This window comes from Dysidea avara, chromosome 1 (assembly GCF_963678975.1).
Source record: "Dysidea avara chromosome 1, odDysAvar1.4, whole genome shotgun sequence".
NCBI lineage: Eukaryota > Metazoa > Porifera > Demospongiae > Dictyoceratida > Dysideidae > Dysidea > Dysidea avara.
The window spans coordinates 46,481,676-46,509,382 of NC_089272.1; the positions used below are offsets into that span (position 1 = coordinate 46,481,676).

At 38.3% G+C, this 27,707-nt stretch overlaps 1 protein-coding gene across 2 annotated transcripts in view; it reads right to left on the reverse strand.

Moving 5' to 3' along the window:
* Positions 1-27,707, reverse strand: part of LOC136265857 (uncharacterized) — a 425,715-nt gene that overhangs the window by 15,441 nt on the left and 382,567 nt on the right. Inside the window, exons 80-84 of one of the 2 annotated variants that reach the window (XM_066060794.1) lie at positions 15,245-15,387; positions 6,707-6,851; positions 6,495-6,658; positions 6,039-6,162; positions 3,016-3,149 (exon numbers count right to left, since the gene is read on the reverse strand). In XM_066060794.1, the coding sequence (XP_065916866.1) occupies positions 3,016-3,149; positions 6,039-6,162; positions 6,495-6,658; positions 6,707-6,851; positions 15,245-15,387 (710 nt within the window). Of the gene's footprint in view, positions 1-3,015; positions 3,150-6,038; positions 6,163-6,494; positions 6,659-6,706; positions 6,852-15,244; positions 15,388-15,979; positions 16,141-27,707 lie in introns of those variants that run through there. The other variant, XM_066060798.1, reaches the window with a different exon arrangement.

The window sequence follows — 27,707 nt, forward strand, 5'->3', positions numbered from 1 at the left end:
ATTTCTACCTTATATAAAAATAAGTTCAAGTTTACTGCACCAGAATCAAGACACACGGTAGTGCGTCATGCAGCCAAGAAAGTCAGTGTCACACCATGAGTATGTTTACAGGAAGAAACAAAACACAATTTTCATGCATGCTCAGGAAAAATGTGCACTCTACTGTAGTAAAAAAGTACTGAGAAAAAGTGCCTGTTCTATGCTATATTTTTTTCAAATAAATAGTAAGGCTAACTACATACTAAACATATACACAAGAGTTACTCGATCAAGATACTCTAATAAAGCAGTTGGTTTTGCTACAATTTGTTGTCATGCCTACTGGCTAAACCACTAATGAAAACTACACTGTAGTTGAATTTTCTTGCATGTGTCAGGTCTCTATCAAGGTGTAAACCTTCAGCAATGTAATGGAATCTGTTTAAATATCAACGAGTTACGTATATATGAAAACCAACCATACATGCATGTACATGTACCAGGCGCATTTCTAGATCCCTTTATACATGCAATGTTTAGCAACTAGTGACACGTAATATAAATAAAATATCACAAAATTTCAAAAGTATAGTAGCTACAAATGTCTTTTCAAATCTAGTTTTTCTGCTTACCTGTGACAAATGCCAACATACAGTAGCTATACAAATACAAAAATCAAATCCCAAAAAAGCCTAGCTGTGAATAAAGGTGAGGCCTTCCAAAAATAGGCCAGTATGAGAAAGATGTGATAACAAAGGTGGTGACCAAAAATGGTTACAAATTAATTGACATACAGTAATATCATTGCTGCCATTTCTTGGCCACCACCTTTGATACCACTTTTTTTTCACACTAGCCAATTATCACACTCTTTTCACAACTGGGCTGTTTTGGATAAGATAAAATAGACTACATTTGTAGCAATCACGAGATAAAATAGAGCAGTCAGCAACAGTGTATGCCTACCTGACTTCTTATGCAAACTAGTCAAATTTTCTTGGACAGTTTGGTATACTATTAAGGTAAAACTTTCAGTGGGAATCTGTTTAAATATCAATGAGTTATATATAACGTAAAAACCGACCATACATGTATGCAGCAAACGCATATTTTGAGATACCTCATATTGAGCAGTCATATAGCTACATACATATCTAAACCAAAACAGCCAAGGTGTAAAAAAAAGAGTGCGGCCCCCAAAAAGGCCAAGATGAAAAAAGAGGTGAAATCCAAGGTGGCGGCCAAGAAATAGCTGTGATGGTAGGTTAATGACAAAAATTTTAATTACGACAATTCAGGTGAATTTGCGTTGCCTCCTCCACTAGGATTCGGCACAAAATTCACCTGAATTCTCGTAATTAAATTTTTTTGCCATTAACCTACCATCACAGCCATTTCTTGGCTGCCACCTTGGATTTCACATCTTTTTTTATCCTGGCCTTTTTGGGGGCCGCACTCTTTTACAGCTTGGCTGTTTTGGTTTAGATATATGATATACAAATACAACAAGTATTGATATACCATTTCTTGACCTGACATCACATCTCTTTTATACTAACTTATTTTTGGAAAGCTGCACCCTTTTTCACTGCTTGGCTGTTATAGATTAGCTAAGCTGAGTAGTTGAAAACAATTGCTCAATAGTTAAGGATTTGGGAGTTGGGTATGGAGGTTTTTTGTCAACGTTTTTTTGTGCTCTTTGCTACTCAGTGACTGTTCTATTAGAAGTATTTTGACCCCTACGATTTTTGCATTATGTTGCATCTTCCTTGTAACTCTGTAGCTGTCACTGCAATATTTTAAAAATTTAGAGCTATGATGGTTAACCTATACACAAACTGATTTTCAAGCCATTCCCTTAGGAAGTGCAACCTGCAGGTGTCAGTTTTGTACACAAATAATCATTCAGAACTCCATGAATAATATCAGATTTGTACCATAATTATGAATTCATCTCTGTATGTCCTTAATGTACACCAAATTTTATGGCAATGGAGTTGCACATTTGCATTTTATACTAGTTTGTACAAAAAGAAGAAAAATAATTAGGCCCCCAGAAAAACGAGGAAATTAAGCCTAACTTTGAGGGCTTGTATTTTATGAATGCGTAAGGTGATTAAATTTGAAACCTGAGGTGCTGCAGGTGGTGGGCAGCTATAATGCTCAATTTGTATGGTTTCAAGAAGGGACCATGGAGTTATGCATGCATGAAACATGCATTTTCTTTCTTCCTGCTAATATATTCACGGTATAGCATACCAGCTTTCTTGGCTGTATAACTAGGAATTTTATTAACAAGGTGGAAATCAAGTGAAATGAACAGCTGTGATAGCAGTGATTCAGTGGTTTAGGATTTGGGTGTTCAGTGAGAAGGCAAACCCTTACAACTTTTTTTTTCAACATTTTAAAAAACTTTTTACCCCATAATGACTGACTGTTCTATTAAAGTAATTCAACTTTGCGATATACTATTGTTCAGATTTTGTTGTAATTCTGCAGCTTTTGTCTTTAATCCATCAAAAGGCACTGCAATGATGGCTAGCCTGGGTATTTTCAAGACATTCCCATATACGTACTGTTTACCCTGTAGTTATGACAAAAATTCAGTCTAATTTTACACAAATAAGTGCCCACAACAATGTGACTATTTATCAGATTCATAGCAACTTACTATGTGAGCTTGTCTTAATACGTTCTTTATATGTTCCCATATTTCAAGCAAATGAGTCACATAATAAATAAAATAAAGAACAAAATAAAACTTTGACTGCCCGTGACTCAGGAATGGCTGGAGCAAATTCAATTAAATTTGGTGTGCAGTCTGCTCTACCTGGGTACAGCTAAGCTTTGGATTGAGACCATGGATCTATGCATGTGTGAAAAATACATTATACGCACACTGTAGCACTTTGTCTTTCTTGGCAGCACAACACACTACTGTGTATCTTGATAGACGTTTGTACATGTATATTTACAGGTGAGTACATATAACATACAGTACATTTAACTATATACAGTATGTAGTACAGTTCTTACTGTAAAGTTGTTTCCTTCTGAGCATATAATAATGTAAGAACTGATCACCCCATCAGGTTGGTCATCACCCCAGCTAAATGTAATCGTAGAAGATGTTGTGGTTGAAACACTAAAATTGCTTGGCGCTTCTAGTGCTGTAGGAAAAAAATTACTGTGTATATTGTTATTGCATTGTATGTATGTATCGTTATGCTGTGTGGAGAACTTTTAGCAGAGAGCGAGTAATTTAAAATTTTAAAATTTGGCACATTGCTGTAGGCAGCATACTCACAACTTTAATAGCTGGATCGTCTATGCTGGGAAGAGAGATGGGAAAATACATTGGTAATTCTCCTGCCTTACCACAAAAGAGTGCTATAAGAGTTCCTATGATGAGAGGCAGTCTAATGTGCCAGTGCTGAAAAACTGTGAGCATAAGAGTTTGTGGATAAAAATTGTATGGAACACATAGAACAAATAGGTGTACCAAAAAGGCCCCAAAATAGAAAAAAAAAACATTATGAGGGATCAAACCCAGCTGAGTAATAATAGCTTTGGGATAAGGGTGGTGTGCAAATCACCACAGTTGTTTATCTGGTTTTGGCAGGAATTAAGCTCAACTTTTCATGATCAGTGCCTTCATCACTCTGTAAAGAACAAACAAAAGCATATATTGATTTACTACAACAATACTCGAGTGGCCAGATGATAAAAAAGGGGTCAACATGTGGATTTGAACCCACAACCTCCTACACTTTAGTCAGGTGTTTACCACTTTGTGCTGTGGTGTCAAAGGAATACAGATCTCAAGTTTTCTTTATGCCTTGGGTTTCTACATGCTGTAGAGAACAAACAGAAGCATGTACAAACTCATGACAATAATCTTAGAGTAGCTGGATGATGAATGCTTCATTATCAACACAGATTGTGTTGATTCGCACCAAGTTTGTTGAATAAGCGGCATGACAGATGGACGATCAGAGTGGCAGATGGTTTATATATATAAATATATATATATGTATAGATAGATAGATAGATAGATAGATAGATAGATAGATAGATAGATAGATAGATAGATAGATAGATGTAGTGTGGCTGGTCACTTTTTATATCTAATGGAAGCCATTAAGTACAAAGTCACAAACAGGTATAAAACACATGAGCATGCTCTAGATATACAAAAATCTGGTTGATTGTTAATTTATTTTGCTCATTGTTACTATGTCAGTTTTTTCCATATGGTAATTACCCATTTCATTATTGCACAAGTATAAGGAATTTGATAAAACACCATAATATGTGACCGGATCTGTGAAAATCCTACACAATCGTGCAAACCTAAATTACAGTACATAGCATTGAATAGAATGGGTGAAATACTTGCATAATAGTAAAAAATTCCATAAATGTTTTGAATATCTCTTAGTGAAGGAAGGGACTAACAATAAAAACCTGAATATCATTGTACTCACCTGCTCAAGAGGAGCTGGAAATCTTTTTTTCATTGCAGTAGACCCAAGGATATGCAAGTTATGAACGTTTGCTTACATCATGTCAAAGCGATCATATGCAATCAATTTTTCTTTACAAATTTTTCCTTTGGATGCAGTTAAGAAAAGTGAGTAAAGGACAAACTTACCCAGCAACTGATTCCTTATTCATGGCGAAGACGATGGTGAAAATTTGAGCTCTGTAGCTTAATCCATTGGTAAGTTACAACCATTTTTGTAAGTGCCTGTAATTTATTTTCCCTATATCACTGTAAAAAATGAAGTGTGCCAGACACACTCAAAGTACACACTTTATTTTTTACAGTGTATAGGGAAATTTGCGATTTGTGCATACTCGAAGTATACGGAACATAAATAAAACTGACCAAAACTGGACGAATAAATTTATGAGGTGACTGGAGAAAACGTGAAAAAGCAGCCCCATGAGGTACTTTTGTGTATTAATGAAGGCTTAGAATTGGTTGCTAATGTTTTAAAAGCTTTCTAGCAAGATATTTAGAGAGGATTTTTTTGAGAGAGAAATATTGCTATTGAAGAGGGTGATTTTGCATGTACCCATGCCTGATACAGACATTAGCATAACAGCCTTACTGTTAAAGCTTTGGAGCTCAAACTCCCGACACAACATTACTGTAAACTGGTCAACAACAAGACGTGTTCAATTACAAAATCAGGCTGCTTGTTCAGTAGAAATCTTGACTTTAATATCACCGTACAATTCAAATGGCAAAATTGAAATCGAGGTTTCTACTGAATAAGCATCCCAATTTTGTAATTGAACATGTCTTGTTGTTAACCAGTTCACAGCAATGTTGTGTCAGGAGTTTGAGCTCTGAAGCTTAAACAGTAAGGCTGTTATGCCAATGTCCATATCAGGCATGAGTACAAGCAAAACTGCTTTTAAAAACATTAGCAACCAATTCTAAACCTTCTTTACTACATAAGACTACCTAACAGAGCTGTTTTTTCATATTTTGTTTATTGACTACGAGTCCAGTATCGTAAATTTTCATGATGCATGAAAAATGCACAGTTCACAAATTCCCCTATACTTGCTGTACAAATCGATTTTTCTGTTGTTGCTACTTTGTAGAGCTGTAACTCCTAAAGTTATTAGCATATGAGACTGCAGAGGGTCCACTTGGCTAAGTAGGTTATAAATATTTAACAAACAGGAATTCAAAAAATGCACGATTGTGTCAGGTTTTTTCAGATCCGGTCACATATGTAGTAATAACCTGACAGTCACAACCTGACAGCAATAATAACAATGCAATGTAAAGCTAAATGCACAAATGTCCTATGCATGCAAATAAATTTGTCATCATACAGTTTGAAGTACAGTATAATACATATTTCCAGAATGTACACTATCACATACATCAGTAAACATCTCTCAGCTATTACAATGCACATTGACATACATAATTATAATTTCATATCTTGTTGCACTTGGAAGTGCACAAACAAGTATACATTATTTAACTGTGTTTAGTGTACCACATGTATGCAACACTGAAACCAAAGTTTTACCTGCTTCAGCAGTTCTAATTGTGACTTCCTCACTGTTCCCACTTGTTCCTCCTCCATTAGTAGCAGTGATGGTCACTGTGACTAACTGATATGGAGCCAGTCCAGTAATATCATAAGATTGTGTCTAGAAAACATACATATGTCCAGAATATACCAGAATAATTAAACCCCAATTGCAGCATACAGAGACGTTTTTGAGGTACAGTTTATCTCGCCATGAGATATGTACTCCAATAGAGCAAAGTATTATGTGACTGGTCTAGTAGGGTATCTCTACTATAACTTTTATGTATGGATTTATGTTGCAAGTTATGATATTACAGTTGTAGAGAAAATACATTCAATAAAAGAAATACAATGATACCCAGTAAAGAAAAAGTATTGGCAGATAAAAGAATACTATGTTATTCTATATGTCCCTATAGAAATGTTACAACACATTGAATGTTCATTTACATTTCCTCCATAAGGAACTGTAGTTGTGATAGTTTTACCACCAGCTGTATACGTGATAGTGTAACTGATCAATACTCCATTAGGCTGTGTTGGTGTTCTCCAGGTCACACGAACTGACTGACTATCAATTGTAGTGAGTGATAATATCACTGGAGGGTTTGAAGCTGAAACATTTGATAGTGTAAGATTATTTGTGCTTGATAAATTCCAACCTTGTTGATCAGTTGTTACTATGATAGGATCACTCTTAGGTCCAGCAGAGCCAGCTACAGCATGTATAGTACAAGTGTAGGTGGTGAATGGCTTCAAATCAGTTATCCTTCCTACTGTGGCAGTAGCAGAAACATTTGTCTGGAGCTAAAGAATGGCATAATCATTATTCTTTACCAAACTAACAAATCATATCAGAACCTGTACTAGTACTAACCTGTACCATATCAAGATACTTTTTCACACAAATTTTTTAGGGTCTCTCTTTAAGATATGACCATTCCATTAAGTTTGCTTCAACTTACACTAGTTTAATGAAATGATAATAATGTTGTTTGTGATTCACATAAATTATGCCTTTTACCCTATAACTTGACAGAATTTCATTCTGTTTTTATGCAAACAAATGTCCACAACACTGAATATTGTCAGATTCATAGCAACTTATTATGCTAGTTTGTCTTTATACATTCTTACATTTGTAAGGCAACTGAGTTATGTATTTGCATTTTATAACAAGTGTGTGAAAAGAAGAATCTTGGCCCCATAAATAAATGTGACAGGATTTAGGAAAAACTATCCGAATCGCACCTTAAAAGTTTCAAGATAAATAATTTTAGAGAATTCAAGTCAGCATAACTTGCCAAGAATAGCAAGCACACGTATTATTTAAACAAAGATGCATCAATCTGTTACCTTTCAGACCACTTCCAGTACTTGTAGCTGCTTGTAGAGTTTCCCAACAAATAAGATATAGAGTTACAAGAAGCCATATAAATGCATATACAAGTACTGCTGTTGATCTTCTTACCCTGGTCTTCTTAAAAAGATGAATAAAAAAATTGGGAATTTTAAAATGGGAATAGGGATCACTGAAGAAAGCCACCAAACAAGAAGAGATCGCTGGGGTGGTAATGTAAACCACAAATCCCTATTTTGACTCTCTGTCATAAGTATTCAGTTACATGCTCCCTGAGTCATGGAATTTTAAAATGAGTCAAAATAGGGATTTGTGGTTTACATTACCAGCCCAGCAATCCCTTCTTGTTTGGTGGCTTTTTTCAGCAATCCCTATTCCCATTTTAATATTTCCAATTTTTTTATTCATCTAGTTTGTGTACTTTTTATTAATCCAGTTATGGATTTGTTTTATTGATAATTGTTGTAGATACGTAGAGCAATTTACAATTAGTGGCTGGCAAGTTCAGTGTAAGCTTTGGTATTATCAAACACACTTGACTGCATTATTAGAGTACTCTATTTACTTGACTGCTCTTGGCAGTGGATGAGACTATACATTACACAAAGCGGTTGTCTAACTTGTCTTACTACATGTGTCAGTACTCTAGTCTCTTAGTCATTGTCATCACATTAGTATCCTAATGCAGTGTTCATGAATATACATACACCAAATGGTATGATACTGAGCTAGCTACCTGTCATAAGACAATTGAAGACATGGAACTTTTACATGCATATAATTATAAGTTAAAAATAGTCAGTGGTTGTGCATTTATTATTTCAGCCAAGACCGTACACAATATGAAGAATCACATGCAGATTTTCTATGGGTGCATGGACTACAACATTGGCTCACTAATGCACAGTAGTATAAATGATAACATAACGCTACGTACAATATAGTTTGTGCAGCTAGAGTTTGTTGTTCATGTGAGTATTGTATCCATTGAGTATACCACAGTGAAGAAATCTATGTTGTGGACATGTATATGAATGCATTTGGCTTTCCACAAACAATATGTGGCATCCACAAATAAATTGTTTCACACACCACATTGTATACGTATACAGTTTAGCCTGTAGTATAGCTAATCTGCATACGCACACATCATTCACAACAAAGTCAGTTACTGTGTAGCTGCAATGTCAATGCTGCAATGTCAATGCTGCAATGTCTACTGTAAACCATGGGTTATCAACAGCATGAGGCCATGTTGTTTACACTGAATGTGGCGGAATGTGGTCAGACAATTATGGCACTCACAAATAGTTTTAATTTTAATTAACACTAATACTGACTTCACCCAACTTTAGGCTTTGCTTGGAAAGGAAATATGGTTTATAGAAACTATATTCATAACAATGAATAGTCTCTGGTATCAGCACTATCACTTCGTTATGTCTCTGAGAGAGCACTTGTATGGTCGTTCGTAGCAAATTGTGATTGTGCGCTTACAGGAAGAAGTAGACTATACTCACCATGCAGAGATGCTATATGCGATCTTCTAAGTCTAAGAAGTGCTGTTGAGTACTTGATTAATGCTGCAACAAAACCCTGGTACGGACCAACAATAGGTGATAATGTGTCACTTCTATCACTCTAATTATTGCCATGCCCCGCAATGGGGCGTGCCTCTCTTATAATATTAATAATACACCACCACACCCCTCCCCCATAAAGAAAGATGCATACAGAATAAGAGCCCTACAACAAAAAAACCAATAACTAAATTACAAGAAAATATCAGTTTAAGTCCAAAGTACAGTGTATAAGTGTTCATTACCTAGAGAGAGCATCTGCCAAAATATTCTCTTTACCAGGAATATGCTTAATACAAAGATCATATGACTGCAGTGCCCAGCTCCATCACAGAAGACGTTGATTCTTGTCCTTCATTTTATTTAGAAACACCAAGGGATTATGATCAGTGTACACCTGTACTGGGAATTGGGCAGGGGTGAGGTAAAAGTCAAAATGTTATAATGCCATCACTAGAGCTAAAGTCTCCTTCTCGCTAGTTGAATAATTCCTCTGACTCACATTGAACTTATAAGAGAAATATCCAATAGGGTGGTCTATTCCCTTTCTATCTGCCTGAAGTAGCACAGCGCCTGTGCCAAAATCACTAGCATCAATATGGAGTTTAAAGAGTTTCCCAAAATCAGGCATCATGAGGACAGGCGCTGACATTAGTAGAGCCTTAACTCTGTCAACAGCTCTCTGGCACGTATCACTCCACACAAAGGCAGTATTCTTCCTCAGAAGATTAGTAAGTGGCTCACACAATTTAGCAAAGTCTCTACAGAACTTTCGGTAATAACCTGCCATTCCTAAAAACCTCATTACTTCCCTCTTAGTAGTTGGGGCAGGATAGTTTAGCAGTAACTGGTCTCACTTGACCTTGGCCTACAATGTGCCCAAGATAAGCCACGTAAGCATGACCGAACTCGCTCTTCACAAGATTCACAGTAAGGTTCGCTTCACTCAATCGGCGAAACAATTCCTTGATTCTTAACAGGTGTTCTTCTCAAGTACTACCAAACACAACAACATCATCAATGTAAGCCTCACAGCCGTCCAGGTCCCTTATTATCTTGTTAATCATATGCTGGAACGTGGCTGGGGCATTCTTCATGCCAAACGGCATTACCTTGTACCGGAAGAACCCTTCTGGGGTCACAAATGCTGAAATCTCTTTTGCAGCAGGAATCAGAGGAACTTTCCAGTAACCCTTCAGAAGGTCGAGCTTAGTCATATACTTGGCACAGCCAATCCTATCAATGTAGTCTTCAACCCTAGGAATTGGATATGAATCTGACTTAGTGACTGCATTCACCTTCCTGTAATCAGTACAAAAGCGATAGGATCCATCACTCTTAGGAACCAACAGACACGGTGAGCTCCAGTTGCTCTGACTTGGTTCTATGATCCCATGCTTCAACATATAGTCAACTTCTTTCCTCATAAACTCCAGCTTCTGTGGGTTGACACAGTAGGGATTCTGTTTGATAGGGGTGGCATCACCAACATCAACATTGTGCAGTGCACAGGTAGTTTTGCCTGGTACATCTGGAAAAATATCAGAAAACTCAGTGATGGCTTTGACCATCTCCTCCCTCTCTGGAGAAGTCAAGTGACACAGTTTCTTATCTAAATTGTCTAAGACATCAGAATTACACAATAATGCAGAATCACTCACCACAGTATCATACACAGTCTCTTGGTCATCTTGGTGCACTGTCTGCACCACACAAGTAGTAGCAACATTAGAAGCTGACTTAGACTCCCTACCCTGGTACTTCGTCAACATAATGATGTGGCATAACCTTTGAGATTTCCGTCTGTCTGGAGTATCAACAATATAATCAACATCATTGACTTTCCATATTATTGTGTACGGACCAAAATATCTTGCTTGTAAAGGTTGCTGAGGGATAGGAAATAAAACAAGTACTTTCTCACCAACTTTAAAACTTCTACTCTTGGCTCTTGTGTCATTTCAAGTCTTCATCTTCTGTTGGGAAGCTGCCAAATTCTTCTGAACAAAGTGTCTAGCACGTACAAGCCTATACCGCAGGTCTGCTACCTGGTCTAGAAGATTAATCAAGGATTCCTCAGCAAGCCACGCCTCTTTCAGCAACTTAAGTGGATCTCTAACTGTACAGCCAAAAACCAGTTCAAAAGGGCTAAACCCTAATGACACCTGAACACTCTCTCTTGCAGTAAACAGAAGCAAGTGTACTCCTTGATCCCAATCATGGTTGTTCTCTGTACAATACAGATGCAGCATGTTCTTAAGGGTCTGGTGAAAGCGTTCCAGAGCACCTTGTGACTCAGGGTGATATGCCGAAGACTTGTATTGTTTTACACCAAGTTGGTATATTGCTTACTGCATAAGTTCCGACATGAAGTTTGACCCTTGGTCAGATTGGACAGAACGTGGCAAGCCAGCAAAAGTGAAGAATTTAACTAACGCATCTACAATCTTTGGAGCCTTAATATTTCTAAGCGGCACAGCCTCGGGAAAGCGTGTAGCTTTACACATAATGGTCAACTTACCCAACTTCGTCTTAGGTAAAGGACCAACACAGTCTATGATCACATCACAAAAGGGCTCTCCACAAGCAGGAATAGGTTTAATGGGGCCACTGGAATAGGTTGATTTGGCTTTCCAAACTACTTGGCATGTATGACATGTCCTACAAAACTGGGCAATATCTCGCTTCATCTTTGGCCAATAAAAATGTGCCAATACTTTGTGGTATGTCTTATTCATACCTAAATGTCCACCCAGTGGGGGATCATGAACCCCACTAATAACACCATGTTGACAACAATGAGGGAGTACTATCTGGTGAACTACTCGCCATTCATCTGATCCTGGTGCATCAGGAAATCTCCACTTTCTCATCAACACACCCGACTTAACGTAAAAACAGTTAGCATACCTGGTTACTTCCTCCTCATCTACAGCTTCTTCCATCAGACGGCATAGCTCCACATCAGCCTGCTGCTCCTTAATAAGCTGTTCTCGAGTCATTGAGAGACAGCCTTCTGTCAGTTGACCATCCAATGTATGGGTAACACTACTCATGGAGGTGACAGTATTCTTGACACTATTAGCTGTAGCATCAGATGCCTGGTCATTCTGTTCATTATCATCTGTCCTCGCTCTCCTGGCCGCTGCTCTAGTAACAGCACATGCCAGAAAAATGTCATTAGAATCATCCACTACTTGCTCAGTATCAGAGCCATTCACTGTCTGCAAGTCTGGCATCACCTTACTGCCTGCCAAGTCATTGCCAAGGATGAGTGAAATTCCTTTAACAGGAAGGGTGGGCCTTATTCCAACAGTAACTGCTCCATTAACTAAGTTGGAGACAACATGGAGTGGTGCAATGACAACTCCCAGCTCAATACTCTGGATCTGCACAGTACCAGAAGCTGTATTGTCTGGCAGGGGCAAAATGCCATCGACCAACAAAGACTGGGTTGCACCCGTGTCCCTTAAAATGTTAATAGGTACCTTCTCACCCTGTTCGGATAAAGATACAAAGCCTTTGGAAATGAAGGGGTTGTATTGGTCTCTCAGATTGGACAGCAGGTGTAGTTTGGTCCTGAGGGATCACAAGGGCATTGGTTTTCCTAGTAGCATTCTTCTTATCTAGTGCCCTACATTCCGCCATGACATGACCATGTTTCTTGCAATAATAACAAACAGGTCCTCCTGCAAACTCACAAAAACTGTCAAAACGACCTCTGCCCTGACCATGATTTCTGCTTCTAGTGATGGGTGGTGAGAATCTGCCTGTCTTGGTACTTTTACGACCTGAACCAAGTACAGACTGTTCCGACTTTGTTGGAAATGCAGTCTTGTGAGTCAAAGAGTAGTCGTCTGCTAGTATAGCAGCTTGGTGTAGGCCATCTGCCTTCTGTTCATCTAGGTACACCTTGACATCACTCTGAAGACACTTCTTGAACTCTTCTACAAGGAGCAACTGCCTGAGTTTGTGGTAGTTGTTGTCTACTTGTTTAGCCATGCACCAGCGATCAAACAGAACCTCCTTCTCTCTAGTGAACTCAACATAAGTCTGACCATCTTTCTTCCTGGAGTCTCTGAACCTCTGTTGGTAAGCTTCAGGTAGGCTTTAAGGATAGCCTTCCTTACTTCGTCATATTGGGCACTCTTCTCCACAGGTAGAGCTGAATAAATCTCCTGAGCCTTTCCCACCAACACACTGTGTAGTAACAAAGTCCAAACCTCCCATGGCCATTCCAGGCTAGTAGCTATCTTCTCAAAGTGGATAAAGTACTTGTCAACTTCATTCTCCTGAGAGGGAGGGACTAGTCTAATATGCTTACTGACATCAAAGCCTGTAGACTTCACTGTGGGTGCGGGTGCAGCAATTGGGCAGGCCTCTAATTCTCTCAGTTTTAATTGCATAGTGATTACCTTCTCCTTGATAACAAGCTCTTTCAGCTTCAGCTGTGTGTCTCTCTCATTCCCGTTCTTGGAACTCGAGACATTTCAATTCTAATACAGTAACTGCTGACCTTTCATAGTGTCTGACGAGTCAAGTTCGGTGATCAGTTCTTCCTCCATTAAGTAATCGAGCACTACCTTCTTAATTGCTGCTTTCGTAACGTTCTCAGGAATGTCCAGTCCATAATGACTTGCAGCTTTGGTAAGTTCTTTCTTCTTCAACAAGTTAAAAGCTTACAATGTCGGTTCCATTTAGAAATTGTCCATTTCTTTTGACAGCAACACTGCGGCACGAGGAAGATTGACGCAAGTAACGAATCCTACCAAAATAAAAAAGAAGAGCAACAGAGAAGTCATACAACACAAGCTGTTCACCTTTACAGGCGCCTATTCACACCAGGCACCAAGGAATAAGAGTGATGGATTACAACAAAATGGCGATCTGCCACAAGAATCCTTCCGTGGATTCGTAATCACGGTGCATAGGCCAACAAACACAGGTGAAACAGCTTAGACTTTATATTCTTTAGTTGTTAATGAGTGTCTGGTAGCTCCCGGACAAGCCCCCAAATCTGTTACGGACCGACAATAGGTGATAACAATGTGTCACTTCTATCACTCTAATTATTGCCATGCCCCACAATGGGGTGTGCCTCTCTTATAATATTAATAATACACCACCACAACCCAAAAGAGCTCGCACAATGAAATCCTGTAATTTTATTCTTATATGGCTTCTTTAGTATATGGAGCTGTTGCCAATGGTCTAATGGCAAAGAGAACTTAGAAAAATTTTGAGGTCTATGTGCTTCACAATCTGTGGAATACGGGCTTATTAATAGGTCATGGACATGCGGAAGGACTCAGTAAGCATGACTATATAGTTTTTAGCTCGAAAAAGTGGATAACTTCTGCTGTACATGAGTGAAACAAAAGAAGTATAATATGAATATGAACAAAACGGCGAATTTCAGTTGTGTCCCAAATACACATACTGTTTCCTTTTCACTAGTGGACCAATATTCATTGCAAAGAACCACTAGAGGGTTGTTTTGAGTTGAGGATGCTTTCCAAGGTGGTTTTTAGGTGTGTGTTCTATTAGAGTTTTTGCAAAAAACATTTTATTATGAACCCACAATTGTGGTTCATGATAGTAGCTGGCCATGGTACACTTTAAGAATAAACTGCAAACAGGATAAACTACATAATCTGTATAGCCAACCATCTTGATAACTAATTGAAATATGGAGTAATCCGGACATGTCTTTATGGAGCATGTATAAAATTTTTGTGGTTACTAATTGTCTGGATAGTGTAGTAGAGGCCACACACTGTAGGTAACCCATGCTCAATAACATCACTTTTGTTGCTATTCTGGTTCACATGGTATTGTTCCACCACTTGGTCTGGTCTTGTTGTGCATTAAAACTGATTATGTAATTATTTTTTTAAAAACCCCTTAAAATAAGGACACCTCCATATAAAGGACATATGTCATTTCCCCAATGGTGTCTGTATTAGAGGGGTTCCACTGTATTAAGTTTAATTACGTATCATAGCCTTAAAAAGTAGTGATAACAAGGAAGGTTGCCTACACCTGCAGATAGTGGGCATTTATTCTCTGATTCAATCTAGGGTATAGACTGAACTAGGGATTAAATGTCCACTAGTATATCTGCAAGTATAGGCAACCTCCCTTGTTTACCTACTTTTTATGGCCATGATCCCTAATTAAACTTAAAATTCCTAATTTTTCCTTGTACAGTTACAAGTGTGTATAACATACTTTCAGCTATAATTATACATAGTACTTACTGTAAAACTGTTTCCTTCTGAACATGTGATAATGTAAGAAGTGATTCTTACATTATTATCCAAAGCATCCCAGCTAAATGTAATTGTAGAAGATGTTGTAGTTGAGACCATAAGATTGCTGGGTGGTTGTGGTGGTTGTGATGCTGTGGTTAAAAAAAAAATTCTGCTGTAAATACTGTATTGTATGTACATGTATGTAGAGAAACTTTGACAGAGAGTGAGTAATTAACATCATGCTCCACAACTTTAATTATAAATCAATAGTAGTGTATAGTAGCGAAGGTGTGGGTGTGGCCCATGAAAAAGCATCACCCAAAAACCAGCCTCAGTTTTTCCTGATGACGGTGAAGCAGTTTTGGTAAGGAAAAGTAAGCCCAAAAAAGCCTTCATATTAACCCAAAACGCTTTCAACAAGTTCCTACAGTTTAAAAATATATATTTAACCCATTGACAGCCAAATTCTCCAGGACCCCTGGCCGAATTGCCGAATCACACCATACTAACTGTCTAGTACACAGAACTACTTAGTAACCATATATCTAAATACTCGCTATAAACTAAGGAGGTCGACTGTGTTGTTTTTGTTTGCATAACAGTAATCACAATGAAGTTATTAGACAACAAAATCTAAACTTCGGTAAAAACCAGCCCGAACAAACAATGGAATCCAAACTACTGTAGCTATTTGCTAAGGCGTATTACACTCAAAAGAACTATTTTATACAGTTTACTTACAATGCGATCCATTCCACAGCCGGTTTCTTTGTGATTTGTCCCATTTCTACTATTGCGCATGCGTATCTGCACTCGTGTCCACCATGCCACGTCTGGGATAATGCAGCTGACTGTCGACTTTACCTCTCTCCATCGATGTATAACACCTTCTTTGTTATCAGCTAGTGGATTTTAATTCGAAGAATGATTTAATGTGCCTATTATAACAGGTTACACTTTACGCTATTACACAACAAACGCGCACTAGTCCGGGAAGGATCCAGTTATCCCAGAAACGGGACCTCTATGGGCATGTCTGTTTCAGTACTAGCACATCTTTTTATGAAATACATTTTACAAGTTATAGCGAATCTAAAGTTTATTTTATGAGTGAATTATGATGCCATGCCGCCATGCCGCCATATGGCGGCAGTAGCCATTAATGGGTTAATGAAATTTTATAGTGACTGACAGACAAGTAACTGACTGACTGACTGACTGAGTAACTGACTGATTCTTTCAGAGAAGTGTAACTCGATAATGGTTAAGGCTATGCAGGCTTGATTTTTTCACTGTTTAAAACAAGAGGTGCCTTTTGGCATACCGTAGTACGTACAGTACAATGCATTTTTCATGAACTTACCAGTGTCCTACTTTGAGTCCCATTCATCTTTGAGGGAAATTGTCATCTTTGTGGTAGCATGTGATGGCTTCCCTTCGTAATGGAAATCATCCATATTTTTCATAGTGGCTACTTTGATTATAGAGGTGTTTTTCAAATACTTCTTGATTTGTACTACTGCGTAATAGCTGACAACGAAACATGATGGATACTTCACTTTTTAGCTGACAATGAAGTGTAATGGATACTTCACTTTTCAGATGATAATTGATATAACTGGGGCATATAGCACTATTTCTTTCTTTTGATGCGGTATGCAAGGGTTCACCAGTCACAATAATTATTATTTACAAGAAAAGTTAACAAACAAGTATACAAAAAATTTGGAATTTTTAACTAGAGTAGGGACTATAGCACATCGATAAAAAGTACTGAAACAAGCTGGAGTAGTGCATGATATTAAATCACAGTAAAGCCATAAGGAGTGTTGTATCCCTACTGTGCATTTCCATTATGGTATCTTGAGCACAGTAGGAATATAACACTTCTTATTGTTTTACTGTAAATTAATATCTTGTACTACTCCAGTTTGTTTCAGTACTTTTTATCGATGTGCTATAGTCCCTACTTTAGTTGAAAATGCAAAATTTTTTTGAGTACTTGCATAAATAAATACATATGTGACTGGATTTGCGAAAAGGTACCTTTTACACACACAAAATTTGACCCATTTTTTGGACGTTAAAGCTTCTTAACTTTTTGATCATGGCATATAATTGCTTGAAATTTTCACTGAATGTAGCTACAGTATCTGGCTACATGTTGATACTACAAGCAAGTTAATCGGTATAAGGGGTCAAATGTTACATCATTTTGTTTGCTGGTATGTCAAATGTGTGGAAAAGGTACCTTTTCGCAAATCCGGTCACATATTATGTAGTATGGCTGGCTAATTTTTATACATAATGGAAGCCATCAAGTATGAGAACTGAACATACTTTTATATATATCATACAGTACAATAGTTCTGTATAGTAGGGACATCGAAGATGTGGGGGCGATCCGTGATCAAGACACATGATAGTGTGTCGTGTGGCCCGGTGCGCCACACTGTGAGTATATTGACAGGAAAAAAGAAAACATCGTTTTCACACCTTTGTATTTCGGTGATCCCTTATTCAATTGGAACCTAATTTGCTACAGAGTTTTCCACCAGCCAGGGGAGTCTACATTCCAAATTTGAAGGAAATTGCCGTAGCCATTTCTGAGATACAAGCTGCCAAAGTTTCGACTTTTTTTCGTTTTTTTTTCTTTCTTCGTGTTTTTGCACACTTGCAAAAATTGCTATAAAACACAAATGTGTCCTTCGATTGCCTTGAAATTTGGCACACAAAAAGGGAGTCCAAAGGTAAATCCTAGCATCAAATTTGGTGCAAATCCGATGAATTGTTTGAGAGTTATGACTGATTATTTGCGTAAAACAAGATCGATTTGTTGTCACGCCTACAGGGTAAACCGTTTCATGGAATGAGTTGAAAATTGCTATGTAGATGGAGTAAACATCGTAGGAGTGCCTTTTGGTGGTTTGAAAGGAATTGAGATAAAGACCATAGAGATATGACACAAAACCCAACCTGTGTCACAATTATGCAATCGATTTTATGAATAAAAAAGTATTAGTTTTTACACCTACTAGGCAAACCGCTTAGAGCAATGAGCTAAAATCAGTGTATAGCTGGAGTAATCTTCATAGAAAGTCCTTGCAGTAGTACAGAAGAATCGGATTACAAACCACTGAGTTATGATTCAAAAGCCAACTCTGTGTAGTAAATGCGAGATCGAGATACTCTAATAGAACAGTCACCCTAACAAAGAATTCAATTAATTTATCTCCATTATAGAATTCTATTGCATTGCAAGTTATTCTGTAGGGAGTTCAGCTGCAAAAAGTTAATCTTATAGACAGTTCAGCAAGAAGCAAGTCATACTATAGAGAGTTCAGCTACAAATATATCGCTGTAGTGATTCAGAACATTACAAGTCACACTGAAGAGAGTTCAGCTATAAACAAGTCATGCACCCTGTAGAGAGTTCGGCTACACTCTCTAGAGAATTCAGCTACAAATAAGTCACTGTGGAGAAAGTTCAGTTACAAAGAAACTTTTTTTTTTTTTTTTGACAATGATAATATAAATAAACACTTAAACAGTGGGCAGAGAGGCAAACTCTACCCAGTCCTGGGATGATGGTATTGTTGCCATTACAGAAGCAGCATTGCCACGTTGAACATCAATGGCAACCTCCTGAATCAAAAATTGGGTGGCCCTACTATCACCAGACTAAAGAAACTACCCTGTAGAGAGTTCATCTACACAAACAAGTTACCCTATAGAGACTAGCTGCAAACAAGTAACCCTGTAGAAAGTTCAGCTACAGACAAGTCACTTTATAGTTTATACAATGTTCAGTTACAAGTAAGTCACTCTGAAGAGAATTCAGCTACAAACAAGTAACTTTGTAGAGAAGTTTGCTACAAACAAGTCACCGTGTAGAGAGTTCAGCAACCAAAAAACTACCCTGTAAAGAGTTCAGCTATACAAACAAGTTACTCTGTAGAGAGATCAGCTAGAACCAAGAGAGAGCTCAGCTATAAGAAATCACCCTGTAGAGATCTCAGCTGCAAAGAAACCCTGTAGAGAGATCAACTACAAACAAATCACCCTGCAGAGCATTCAGCTATAAACAAATCACCCTGTAGAAAGTTCAGGTACAAACAAATCATCCTATATAGAGTTTAGCTACAACAAAAAATCGCTCTGTAGAGAGTTCAGCTACAAAGAAACCATCCTGTAGAGAATTCAGCTACAAACAAGTTACCCTACAGTGAGATAAGTTTGAAACAAGAGATTTCAGTTACAAACAAATTAATCACCCTGTAGAGAGTTCAGCTATGAACAGATCACCCTGTAGAGAGTTCAGCTATACAAGTCACCCTGTAGAGAGGTCAGCTAGAAGAAGTCACCGTCTAGAGAGATCAGCTAGAAGCAAGTCACCTTGTAGAGAGTTCAGCTACAAAGAAACCATCCTGTAGAGAGTTCAGCTACAAACAAATCACCCTGCATAGAGTTCAGCTGCAAGTAAATTACCCTGTAGAGAGTTCAGCTACAATCAAATCACCCTGTAGAGAGTTCAGCTAGATAAAAGTCACCCTACATAGAGATCAAGTCACCCTACATTGAGATCAAGTCACCCTATAGAGAGCTCAGCTAGAAGAAGTCATGCACCTTGTAGACACTTTAGCTACAAAGAACCCACTCTGTAGAGACTTCAGCTAGAAACAAGTTACCCTACAGAGAGATCAGCTAGAAACAAGTCACCCTATAGAGATTTCAGCTACAGTACAAACAGATTATCCTGTAGATAGTTCAGCTAGATTCAAGTCACGCTGTAGAGAGATCAGCTAGAGGAAGTCACCTTGTAGAGAGATCAGCTAGAGGAAGTCACCCTGTAGATAGATCAGCTAGAAACAAGACACCTTGCAGAGGGTTCAGTGACAAAGAAACCATCCTGTAGAAAGATCAGCTACAAACAAATCACTGTGTAGAGAGTTCAGCTACAAACAAATCACCCTGTACAGAGGTCAGCTATAAACTAGACACAATATAGGGAATTCAGTTACAAGCAAATCACCCTGTAGAGAGTTCAGCTACAAACAAATCACCCTGTAGAGAGATCAGCTATAAACAAATCACCTTGAAGTGAGTTCAGCTACAAACAAATTACCCTGTAGAGAGATCAGCTACAAACAAAACACCTTGTAGAGACTTCAGCTACAAACAAATCAACCTGTAGAGGTTTCAGTTACAAACAAATCAGCCACTGTGGAGAGATCAGCTACAACCAAATCACCCTGTAGAGAGATCAGCTACAAACAAATCACCCTGTAGAGAGTTCAGCTACAAAAAAATCACCCTGTAGAGAGATCTGCTAGAAACAAATCACTGTGTAGAGAGTTCAGCTACAAAAATTAAAAATCACCCTGTAGAGCATTCAGCTACAAACAAATCACCTTGTAGAGAGCTAAGCTACAAACAAATTACCCTGTAGAGAAATCAGCTACAAACAAATCACCTTGTAGAGAGTTCACTTACAAACAAATCTACCTGTAGAGATATCAGTTACAAACAAATCACCCCCTGTAGAGAGATCAGATCACCCTGTAGAGAGTTCAGCTACAAACAAATTACCCTGTAGAAAGTTCAGGTATAAAAAAATCATCCTGTAGATAGTTATGATACAAACAAATCATCCTGTAGAGAGTTCAGCAAGATAAAAATCACCCTGCAGAGAGATCAGGTCACCCTACAGAGAGATCAGCTAGAAGAAGTCACCTTGTAGACACTTCAGCTACAAAGATCCCACTCTGTAGAGAGTTCAGCTAGAAACAAGTTACCCTATAGAGAGATCAGCTAGAAACAAGTCACCTTGTAGAGACCAGCTACAAAGAAATCATCCTGTAGAGAGTTCAGCTACAAGAAAATCACCCTGTAGACAGTTCAACTACAAACAAATCACACTGTAGAGAGATCAGCAGAAACAAATCACCCTGTAGAGAGTTCAGCTACAAACAAATCACCCTGTAAAGAGATCAGCTAGAAACAATTCACCCTCTAGAGAGGATCCTGTGTAGAGTTCAGCTACAAGCAATCACCCTGCAGAGAGTTCAGCTACAATAAATTTTAAGTCTCTTAGCAGCTGCAAACATGTTATCCAGTAGGGAATAATAGATATGTAATAAATATATGTATATAATTTGTATAATTACTGATAAAATCAAAAACAGTTGAAGTATTAAAAATCTGCTTTGTCTTTTTATTCTTCCTGTGGTAAAAAAAAGGATAAGTTAAAAAAGCCCCAAAGCTGGCCTATGGCTGGCTTTGGGGTATACAAATACAAAAAGAAGTGATATCTAATCAAAAACAGCCAAGCTGTAAAAAAAGGTGCGGCCCCTAAAAGGTCATGGGGAAAAAAGATGTGAAATCCAAGGTTGCGGCCAAGAAATGGCTGTGATGGTGCGTTAATGGTAAAAAATTTAATAACAACAATTCAGGTGAATTTGGTGCCGAAACACAAATTCACATGAATTGTCGTTATTAAAATTTTTACCATTAACGTACCATCACAGCCATTTCCTAGTCACCACCTTGGATTTCACATCAATTTTCACCATGGCCTTTTAGGGGTCGCACCTTTTTTTACAGCTTGATTAGATATAATATAACCCAAAAACCTGCCTCAATTTTCCTCACAACAACATGACAGTATGGTTGGATAAAACCAAGCCCAAAAGTGTCTTCAGATCGACCCGAAATGTTTCCGTCAAGTTGCTACAGAATTTAAAAAAACATTATTCAACGGAATTTTCTACTGCCTGCCTGCCTGCCTGCCTGCCTGCCTGCCTGCCTGCCTGTCTGCCTGCCTGTCTGGCTGCCTGCCTTCAGTCAAGCGTAACGGAAAACTGACTACAGCTACAGCCCAAATTGTTTTGCAGAAACGTTTCTAGCTCGCTTAAGAAAAACCTTTGGTACATTGATAAACATACAATGCTTACGCTATTGTCTTTACCATGGTCATCAATCAAGGTTTTACCCCCGAGTGTTAATAGACTACAGTACAGCTTCCATCTACCAGTGTATATTGCATCAAACTATTCGAATACACGTGGTCGCTGGTTATACCAAACTATTTGAACATACGCGTATGTGACTCGCTGTTGATATCAATTAGTGAGAGCAACTCGCGGTGAACTATATAGCAATGTGTAAGTCAATAAATATAGTTTATTTAGTAACAATGTTAAACTGAGTCGGGTCATCCAGGTCCTGCTTTACAGATTATTCGAATCTGAGCCTACATGCTAAATTAAATGTGGATGTGTTACTACATGTCATAGCATAGCCTGCTTCTTTCATGAGCCATGCCCACTTATGTAAATTACTGTCTGTAGACATATGGTAACCACACCCATTCATCAGTCTGTAGGTATGCACGAATCCACATCCATTATTGTCTGCAGGCATATGTAGAGCCACGCCCACTGATCAGTTGTTATTGTATGAGTCATAATCTAGTATAATAGTGCTGTGATTAACTCTTTTAAAATATTGTGACTGGTTTTGTAAAAAGCAGGCTATTTAGTGGTCATGAGCTTGCAAAAAATCTTCACAAACAAGTATAAGAAAAAATAGGAATTTTAAATTAGAGTAGGGACAGTGTATAGTGCTGCAATAAAAATTACTGAAACAAGCTGGATTGGAGTAGTACGTAATGTACAAATACTATAAAACAATAAGAAGTGAACATCCCTACCTGTGCATTGAGTGTAGCACAGTAGGAATATTTACTTCTTATTGTTTTACAGTCTTTGGACATTACGTACTACTCCGATCCAGCTTGTTTCAGTACTTTTTATTGCAGTACTATACACTGTCCCTACTCTAATTTAAAATTCCTAATTTTTTCTTATACTTGTATATATCAAGACACACGATAGTGTGTCGTGCGGCCTAAGAAGCCGGCGCGCCACACCGTGAGTATATTAACAGGAAGAAAGAAAACGCAATTTTCACACCTATGTAGCTCTGTGATCCCTTATCCGATTGGAACCAAATTTGATAGAGACGTGCCGCCCAGTTAGGGGAGTCTATATACCAAATTTGAAGAAAATCGCTCCAGCCATTTCCGAGATACGAGCGAACAAAATTTCGTTTTAATTTCTTCGTTTTTTTCTTCTTCATCTTCTTCATTTCGCACACTTCGCAAAATTCGTCATAAAACACGAATGCGTGCTCGGATTTGGCTGAAATTTGGCACACTTAAAGGGCTCATTAAGGCGGATCTCCGTACCAACTTTGGTAGAAATCCGATGAACATTCACGGAGTTATGACCGATTATTTGCGTAAAATAAGGTCGAAGGTCTGTCACGCCTACAGGGTAAACGCCTTGGAGGAATCAGTTGAAAATTGATATGTAGATGGAGCAACCATCGTAGGAGTGCCTTTTTGTGATTTGAAAGGAATCGGGATAAAGACCACGGAAATATGACACGAAACCCAACCTGTGTCAAAATTACGCGATCGATTTTTATGAATAAAAAAACTATTAATTTTCGTATCTACCAGGCAAACCGCTTAGAGCAACGAGCTGAAAATGAGTATGTAGCTGGAATAATCATCATAGAAAGTCCTTGCAGTAGTACAGAAGAATCGGATTACAAATCACTGAGTTATGATTCGAAAGGCAACTAGGTGTAGCAAATGCGAGATCGAGATACTCTAATAGAACAGTCACCCTAATAAAGCATTCAGCTGCATTTATAATTTACTCAGTTATATTACATTGTAAGTTATTCTGTAGGGAATTCAGCTACAAACAAGTCACCCTTTAGTCAGATCAGCTAGAAGAAGGTACCTAATAGAGAGTTCAGCTACAAATAAGCCATCATGTAGAGAGTTCAGCTCAAATAAATCACCCTGTAGAGAATTCAGCTACAAACAAATTGCCCTGTAGAGAGATCAGTTACCTTGTAGAGAGTTCATTTACAAAGAAACAATCATGCAAAGAGTTTAGCTACAAACAAATCACCCAGTAAAAAGTTCCGCTATGAACAGATCACACTGTAGAGAGTTCAGTTAGAAACAAGTCATCCTGTAGAGAGATCAGCTAGAAGAAGTCACCTTGTAGAGAGTTCAGTTACAAAGAAACAATCATGCAAAGAGTTTAGCTGCAAACAAATCACCCAGTAGAAAGTTCCGCTATTAACAGATCACACTGTAGAGAGTTCAGTTAGAAACAAGTCATCCTGTAGATAGATCAGCTAGAAGAAGTCACTTTGTAGAGAGTTCAGCTACAAAGAAACCACCATGTAAAAGAGTTCAGCTGCAAACAAATCACCTGTAGAGAATTCAACTACAAACAAATCACCCTGTAGAAAGATCAGCTAGAAGAAGTTACCTTGTAGAGAGTTCAGCTACAAACAAATCACCCTGTAGAAAGTCCAGCTACAAACAAGTCACCCTGTAGAGAGATCAGCTAGAAACAAGTCATCCTGTAGAGAGTTCAGCTAGAATAAGTTACGTTGTACAGAGCTCAGCTACAAAGAAACTACCATGTAGAGAGTTCAGCTGCAAATAAATCGCCCTGTAGAGAATTCAGCTACAAACAAATCACCCTGTAGAAAGATCAGCTAGAAGAAGTTACCTTGTAGAGAGTTCAGCTACAAACAAATCAACCTGTAGAGAGTTCAGCTACAAAGAAACTACCATATAGAGAGTTCAGCTGCAAACAAATCCCCCTGTAGAGAATTCAGCTACAAACAAATCACCCTGTAGAAAAGTAGATCAGCTAGAAGAAGTTACCTTGTAGAGAGTTCAGCTACAAACAAATCACCCTGTAGAGAGTTCAGCTACAAAGAAACTACCATATAGAGAGTTCAGCTGCAAACAAATCGCCCTGTAGAGAATTCAGCTACAAACAAATTACCCTGTAAAAAGATCAGCTAGAAGAAGTTACCTTGTAGAGAGTTCAGCTACAAACAAATCACCCTGTAGAGAGTTCAGCTACAAACAAGTCACCCTGTAGAGAGATCAGCTAGAAACAAGTCATCCTGTAGAGAGTTCAGCTAGAAGAAGTTACATTGTAGAGAATTCAGCTACAAAGAAACTACCATGTAGAGAGTTCAGCTGCAAACAAATCGCCCTGTAGAGAATTCAGCTACAAACAAATCACCCTGTAGAAAGGTCAGCTAGAAGAAGTTACCTTGTAGAGAGTTCAGCTACAAACAAATCACCCTGTAGAAAGTTCAGCTAGAAACAAGTCACCCTGTAGAGAGATCAGCTAGAAACAAGTCATCTTGTAGAGAGTTCAGCTAGAAGAAGTTACGTTGTACAGAGTTCAGCTACAAAGAAACTACCATGTAGAGAGTTCAGCTGCAAATAAATCGCCCTGTAGAGAATTCAGCTACAAACAAATCACCCTGTAGAAAGATCAGCTAGAAGAAGTTACCTTGTAGAGAGTTCAGCTACAAACAAATCACCCTGTAGAGAGTTCAGCTACAAAGAAACTACCATATAGAGAGTTCAGCTGCAAACAAATCCCCCTGTAGAGAGTTCAGCTACAAACAAATCACCCTGTAGAGAGTTAAGCTACAAACAAGTCACCATGCAGAGAGTTCAGCTAGAAGAAGTTACATTGTAGAGAATTCAGCTACAAAGAAACTACCATGTAGAGATTTCAGTTGCAAACAAATCGCCCTATAGAGAATTCAGCTACAAACAAATCACCCTGTAGAAAGTTTAGCTACAAACAAGTCACCCTGTTGAGAGATCAGCTAGAAACAAGTCATCCTGTAGAGAGTTCAGCTAGAAGAAGTTACGTTGTAGAGAGTTCAGCTACAAAGAAACTACCATGTAGAGAGTTCAGCTGCAAATAAATCACCCTGTAGAGAATTCAGCTACAAACAAATCACCCTGTAGAAAGATCAGCTAGAAAACGTTACCTTGTAGAGAGTTCAGCTACAAACAAATCACCCTGTAGAGAGTTCAGCTACAAAGAAACTACCATATAGAGAGTTCAGCTGCAAACAAATCGCCCTGTAGAGAATTCAGCTACAAACAAATCACCCTGTAGAAAAGTAGATCAGCTAGAAGAAGTTACCTTGTAGAGAGTTCAGCTACAAACAAATCAACCTGTAGAGAGTTCAGCTACAAAGAAACTACCATATAGAGAGTTCAGCTGCAAACAAATCGCCCTGTAGAGAATTCAGCTACAAACAAATTACCCTGTAAAAAGATCAGCTAGAAGAAGTTACCTTGTAGAGAGTTCAGCTACAAACAAATCACCCTGTAGAGAGTTCAGCTACAAACAAGTCACCCTGTAGAGAGATCAGCTAGAAACAAGTCATCCTGTAGAGAGTTCAGCTAGAAGAAGTTACATTGTAGAGAATTCAGCTACAAAGAAACTACCATGTAGAGAGTTCAGCTGCAAACAAATCGCCCAGTAGAGAATTCAGCTACAAACAAATCACCCTGTAGAAAGGTCAGCTAGAAGAAGTTACCTTGTAGAGAGTTCAGCTACAAACAAATCACCCTGTAGAAAGTTCAGCTAGAAACAAGTCACCCTGTAGAGAGATCAGCTAGAAACAAGTCATCCTGTAGAGAGTTCAGCTTACGTTGTACAGAGTTCAGCTACAAAGAAACTACCATGTAGAGAGTTCAGCTGCAAATAAATCGCCCTGTAGAGAATTCAGCTACAAACAAATCACCCTGTAGAAAGATCAGCTAGAAGAAGTTACCTTGTAGAGAGTTCAGCTACAAACAAATCACCATGTAGAGAGTTCAGCTACAAAGAAACTACCATATAGAGAGTTCAGCTGCAAACAAATCCCCCTGTAGAGAGTTCAGCTACAAACAAATCACCCTGTAGAGAGTTCAGCTACAAACAAGTCACCATGTAGAGAGTTCAGCTAGAAGAAGTTACATTGTAGAGAATTCAGCTACAAAGAAACTACCATGTAGAGAGTTCAGTTGCAAACAAATCGCCCTATAGAGAATTCAGTTACAAACAAATCACCCTGTAGAAAGTTTAGCTACAAACAAGTCACCCTGTTGAGAGATCAGCTAGAAACAAGTCATCCTGTAGAGAGTTCAGCTAGAAGAAGTTACGTTGTAGAGAGTTCAGCTACAAAGAAACTACCATGTAGAGAGTTCAGCTGCAAATAAATCACCCTGTAGAGAATTCAGCTACAAACAAATCACCCTGTAGAAAGATCAGCTAGAAAACGTTACCTTGTAGAGAGTTCAGCTACAAACAAATCACCCTGTAGAGAGTTCAGCTACAAAGAAACTACCATATAGAGAGTTCAGCTGCAAACAAATCGCCCTGTAGAGAATTCAGCTACAAACAAATTGCCCTGTAGAAAGGTCAGCTAGAAGAAGTTACCTTGTAGAGAGTTCAGCTACAAACAAATCACCCTGTATAGAGTTCAGCTAGAAACAAGTCACCCTGTAGAGAGATCAGCTAGAAACAAGCCACCAGTCGAGAGTTCAGCTAGAAGAAGTTACCTTGTA